The sequence below is a fragment of the Trematomus bernacchii genome, unplaced genomic scaffold, assembly GCF_902827165.1.
Source record: "Trematomus bernacchii unplaced genomic scaffold, fTreBer1.1, whole genome shotgun sequence".
Taxonomy (NCBI): domain Eukaryota; kingdom Metazoa; phylum Chordata; class Actinopteri; order Perciformes; family Nototheniidae; genus Trematomus; species Trematomus bernacchii.
Genome location: NW_022987342.1, coordinates 6430913 through 6437384, shown reverse-complemented (window position 1 = coordinate 6437384; position 6472 = coordinate 6430913). Strand labels below are relative to the sequence as shown.

General features: G+C 40.4%; 1 protein-coding gene across 2 annotated transcripts in view; it reads left to right on the top strand.

The window, feature by feature from the left end:
- sh3pxd2aa (SH3 and PX domains 2Aa) overlaps positions 1-6472 on the top strand; it is a 126172-nt gene continuing 119700 nt past the window's right edge. For both annotated transcript variants that reach the window (XM_034130892.1, XM_034130883.1), the window contains exon 1: positions 1-726. In XM_034130892.1, the coding sequence (XP_033986783.1) occupies positions 631-726 (96 nt within the window). In that variant the 5' untranslated portion in view covers positions 1-630. The remainder of the gene's footprint in view (positions 727-6472) is intronic.

Below are 6472 nucleotides of genomic sequence, written 5' to 3'. Positions count from 1 at the left end.
GATAGGCCGAGTGTCTCCGCTCGTAACAAACACATCATCATTAGCCTTTGTCACAGTACGTTTCTTGTCGAAGAAGGCACAGGCAAATCTTTTTTTATTGGATGCTTCATTCCAAATCGCCCTGAGGACGTGTGTGAAGCCCATCCCACTCCGTTCCCTAAATTAACTGCGCCTGCTGGAAGGCAGGAGGAGGTTAGGCGCTGGATCTGCCGGCTCCCTTCGCATTCAGACACCCCGGTAACCTCCAGGTATACAGATGCCCCTCCAGTAGGCACCGCGGCAGACACAAAGGAACTCGCATCACTTTTTTTCTATTTTTAAGGTGACCGCCTTAACCAGCGCGCCGCCCGCCACCGGCCAGACTGTGCTGCTGAAGCAACGTGAACCCCACTCTGTGCTCGTATATTCGGCTGTGTGTTTCACCGCCACCGGCCAGCAAAAGCTCACATGTACTATTGATAAGTTTCTGATCATATGTATGGTCGTTGCGTCAGTCTGCGCCGACGAGGAGCTGCTGTCTTCATGGACCGCTGAATTTTTAAGTGACACAGCGATGAATGTGGTGATTTCTCTCCCGTGATACAAGATAGCTTATCCGGAGCCTCAGCAGCTGCCTGTCTGTCGCTTTTAATGCATAGCCTTTGCAGGGTCAAGATGCAGTTTAGGACTGTGCTGGACGTGAAAGTCGTGGACGTGCAGAAGAGGCGCAATCCGTCTAAACACTACGTGAGTTGCCTGCCTGCATATCACCTTATTCCCACCTTGTCCCATTCAGAGGTGTCAGCGGTGTCTCTGGCCTGTTCCCAGCCACAGCGTGACACCTAAACGCAGCATTTAGTCCATTAATGTAGCTAGCAGCTTCTTGGAGACCATCGCTAAGCTAACTCGTGTTCAGCAAGATACCTGCTTATAAATAATAAAGCAAACCGTTATTACTGTAGCTAACCCCCCTCAATATTTCAACAGACATGGTTCATTATCACAAGTGAGCTGTCATAAATGTGGACTGTCAAACAAGCAGCCTGGGCACCTTCAGCACTGTAACCTAATGCAGGCTATTACCTTCAATGTGTCAAGATGATCATGACTTCTTCACTAGTACTCATTATTATTTAGACTAGTCAGAGGTGTTTGGAGTCAAAACTAGTGTACATTCAGTTCTTTTTTTTAGGGTAAAGTGGTTACATATTTAATTAGTCACACCAAATGATTACATTCAGTAATGCCAGCTTACTGTACCTGTGTACTTCTGACAAGTTGTAAGGTGGAAGTAGGGTTGGGCAATATATTGATATTATATCTATATCATGATATGTGACTAAATATCTTCTTTGAATCTTCTTAAGTTAATTGTCATGCAATATGTCATTTTCTTAAGTGATCTATTATTTGCTTTACCTCTGTACATTTCTATCCACCTTACTGGTGAAAAAGTATTGATTGAATTGAGTAAATACTTTGTGAAAGCACCAATAGTCAGAACTATATTATTGTTGCATTATCGAGTTATTTGATCAAAACTATTGTTATATTTTTGTATAACTATTGAATAATTGATTTGCTCCATACCGCTTCCTCAACCAGATAGACAGATCAGCCTCATGGTGTTTTAGTAAACATACTATAGTCATAGTCCTATAGTACTACAGAAGTTCAGCAGTTCTATAATATAGCAACATTTTCATTATTCAGACTGAAATCTTAATGTGTATATCCGAATATTTCACACGCTCAATTAACCAATATTTCATATTATAATTTTAACTGACAATTTGATATACCTTCTCAGTGTTCAGCAGTTCCTGTCCAGGCTTCAAAACCTGTCAATGAACAGTTTCCAAAGTTATATAAGGATTATATTTCCATAAATGTTATCCTTCAGTTCAAAATTCAAGATAAGCCTGTCCGTATCCTGAAATGGTCTTGTTAACATTTTTTTTTGAATTATCTAGTCAACATTTCCCAAAATAATGTCAACACAAGGTTAATTTAGTTCTTGTTCTGGAGTTATTGTTCAAATGACATGAACTTCATCAATAGATGGTATCTGCCTAGTGAAATTGAAGATGTTTAAATAAAAACAATGTTTGCACTCGAGGGGCTTTTAGTCAATGTGTCTTAAAAATTAAGATTGACCTTGAAAACAGCAGTTGACAAACTAATATCACCACGTTCTGCATTAAGTAGCATATCTTTGAAAGATGTCAAACTAACTGTTTGAATGCACTTTTTGTTTTTATTTTAAGCTTGTCTGATCAATCCTTATTTTAAAGATGTTGGACCCTTAATTCTCCCTATTTCAGTGACTATCATTCCCTTCCTGATCCTTCCCTCCTGTGGCCTTCTTCATCAATACCTCACTTGTTTTAAGTGAGAGTCTGTCTTTGGGGCTCGGCTCTCCGTTAGATCCTATTTTGAGCTCAAAAACAAGACATAATAAATGACTTGCTCATATGCAATTACAGACCTGCAGACCCTTGGGCCTAACGATATGGACACAATTAACACTCTTATTCTCCTTGGAAAGTAGGAATTCACAGGGCTCTCCCCACATGTGTACTTTCTTTAGACATACTGCTACTTCTTTACAAGACTTGGAAAAATGATATGAATGTTCCCACCCAGAACATAACAGCATCTGCGAAATTGTCAGAGTCGATAATAGCAAACACTGCCCGTATATTTTTGTCACCTGGGGTGGCCCCTGTAAACTGATACCTCAACTCTTGACAGTGTAGAAGCATCACTGTACAGAACCAGGGGCACGCAACTAGCTTTGGGCCCCAACTGACAGCCCCTTCACTCCTTCTCCCCATTCACTGGGTGCTCGTACACTGTCGCCTTCAAGTACCCATCAAGTACAGTGCACGCAGCAGACTCCACATGGCAGCTTAATTATAGTTTGCCTGGAGCTCTTGAAACCACCAGTACTCCCATACTGGAGGACTACCTGCCCCAGGTTCACCGTGTGCCAATTAATTTGCGTTTATTTTATCAAACACAAACTTATCAAGGATGATATCAGCTGAGTTAATAATGGTCTTAAAACAAGATGTGGAAATGGATTTAAGATTAGTTAGCGATGCAAAAAAATATTCTTCTGTTCACATTGTGTTTCAGGCTAAATCACAAGAACACACTTTTTTTGGTTGAAAACTTAGCTTTTTTAAATAAAAACATGTGTACCTTTTAGTTTTAGAGAAAAACAAAAGCATTTTAGGTCATTGCAATTGCACCTCTTGTAAAACTCCTTCCACGTTAAAGATTAACCAACATTTATTTTTGGTGTCGCCAGTTTTGGAATAGATCCCCATATGTGTGTGTTTGTGTGTGGCCAAACTTAACTAACAGCCTTTTGATTGTATTTTGGTAGGTTTCTTTATGGAGATTTTTTATAAACTTTGCTTGTGTGGACAGGATTATTTTGGAAATGAACAAAGAAAATCCATGATTTTAAAAATAGCGGTGTACGCCTGGACTAGGCATGTTCTAAGTGCATATTCACGAACATATGTGTTTTCACATGACAACAAGCTAAACATGTAATTTGGTATAACAGCCTCTTATTGGCTTTGGTCTTGAGAAAATGTATGTTTTTAAACTGTATGTGCTTTTGTTTCAGACGGGCTTACAGGGTTGATTGGTTAGACTTGATGAATTCAGAAAATCTAACGATCAACATTTTATATTTTAAGATCCAATCAGTCACTTTAGAAAGAAGCGTCTGCAATATAGGCCTACAATATAATTTAAACAAATAATAGGAGGAATCTCTTTACAAAAACAATCTTGGTTGCTCTTGATGATCCTCAAAGTTATCTGTTTCAACTGGAACTCATTTCCATTACAGAAATAGTCCCTATATAAATAGCTTAAAGTGTGTTAAGGAGATAATACAGAGTAACCAGGCCAATGTTTCAGGAATGACACATGGCTATTGCAGGTTTTAAACTCATGTTGCAATGCTGTGCGCAATAACAAGCAGCAACAATAGTTTTAAAAGGTGGAAAATGAATAGCTTAGTATTAGAAATGGAAGCAAGGCAAATAAGCTAGTTCGGTCTAATGTTGAAAAATAGGCCAATAGGCGCTTTCACACCAAGTACTTTGCCGTACTTAGTTCCCAGTACTTAGTTTATCGGAACTCTGAGCAGATCGCGTTCACACCGGAATAAGTCCCTGAGGGAGGATTAGGCAAATGAATTTGCTGACGTCACTTCTTCTTCTTCTGCTTTGGGTTTACTGGCAGGCTGCAAACAACTTCACGGCGTATACTGCCACCCGAAGTCTCCGGCCGGAAGTCCCCGGAGTTGGGGACTGGCTTCAGTAGAAGCTGCTGGGACTCCAGCAGCTTTTACGTGTTGTTTTTGTTGTTAGCATCTGGTGCTAGCTAGCTGCGCTAACGGATATAAGGAGCTGTTTCAATGAAAACAGAGGAGCGACATTTCGCCAACAACTCCGCCGAGCACTTGACTTTATGCAGGTAGCCAGACAGTGGGACATTGTACGAAAAGTCAGCACACTCAGCACGGATAGTGCGCGCAACATGATTGCAGCGTCCAGGCAGCTCCCGTTCGAGCATATATGCCTTGAGCTGCACATAGCTCCAACGATCCATCACAGTGTCTCCACATTCACACACACAAACACACACACACACACACACACACACACACACACACACACACACACACACATACACACACACACACACACTTTGTATTGTATTATTGTATGAGAGAGGTTCCAGGTTGAATTGAGGCGAATATTTGTAATGTTCAGAGGTTGTTGTGTTTAATATTCATGAGAATATTTGTCATTGTTCAAATGATAATAAACAAACATATAAAGCATATTTGTCCACTCATATGTTGATAAGAGTATTAAAAACTTGAAAAATATCCCTCTAAGGTACATTTAGAACAGATAAAAAATGTGGGATTAATTTGCGATTAATCGCGATTAACTATGGACAATCATGCGATTATATATTATTATATATATATAATAACAATATGTAGGCTCAGCAGCAGACACACCTTAGTGCAAAGTGAAGTGTCAGTATTAATAACAGTGGCATATATATAATCACAATAATACAAAATTAACTGTCCCAGGTGTAGGCAATTTGGGGTGAAGTGTCTTGCCCAGGGACACAACGACATGCTGACAGCAGTGGGGTTTGAACCTGTGCTCCCCTGATCCGAACACCAACGCACCAGACCACTGCACCACACGCCTCCCAACAAGTCATTGTACAGTTTATCAACGACGACAAGTTTTTCTTAATTTTTTTATTGAAGGCCTGTTGGATTTAATCAGCTCGCTTTGCACTGCCAGAAGCCCAGCCTGAAAGGTATTTGGTTGCTCCACCTGGCGCGCCGCCGAGTCAGCATGGCGCGGCATCACCATGAGCAGCTGGTCGTCCGATTCCTGGGCCTTGTGTGAATGCAGCAGCCGTTCGTCGTGCATCTCCTTGGCACGCAGGTCCTCATTCTCCTTGCTGACCATGGCACGGCGGTCCATCGCCATGATGGTGTCAAGGAAGCTGTCATCCCGTGCCCGCTTTCCTAAGGAGAAATAAGCAAGATACAAGATCAGTTTAATCGCCTAGTAGGTTGTCAACAGAGACAACATTGGACATGGTGCAGGAAGGGACAGTGTACAAAATGCAGGTGTAAAGTAGAAGATAAGATAGGATCAAATAATATCAAATAAAAAATAAATATCAAAGTGCCCTTATTTATTGTTTTGTGCTTAATGTATGCTTGAACTTTGTTTTATAGGGATTAGTGGACATCAGTTAGATGTGTAACCTTCTTTCAAGGCCAGAGTAGTTACAGTGTAAGTGGATTGACATCTAACATAACATGGCTGAGTAAAATTATAACAATCAATAAAAAAAAAGGAAAAATAAATAGAATTTCAATTACATTTTTACTTAAATGTGCAAAGATATTAGAACATCAGTCTTTGTGGCATGCAGGTAATCAACAGTTTAAGCTTTTACCATTAACATGTAGAATGAATGTTGCAAATGACTTGAAATTATAGCAACTACAATGTATTGTTAGAGGTAGCATTATGTCCAGCTAGCATGCTAATTGCTAACGTTATATTATCGTTTTATCCCGGAGGGGAAAACTAGTTTCTAATCCAGAGAGAAACACCTCGCCTGAAACACACGATTAGTGCCATGAGTTAGTGAAGCAAATTACAGAACATTGCACACTTATTCACAAGTCAAAACGTGTTCATAGCGGGCACGGCTGAGAATAGCTAGCTAGCTAGATGTTGTTAGCTAGCTTGGACCTATGATAGCAAGTTCTAGCATGGCTAGCTCGATCTACTGAGCAAATAAAAGTACATCTAAGACCAGTATTGTGCAGATTAAAACAGTGCAGTGCATGTATTTTATTTTACCTTCGTAGTCGTCCCGACATGACTTTGCCAGGTCTGCTAACTTTGCTGAG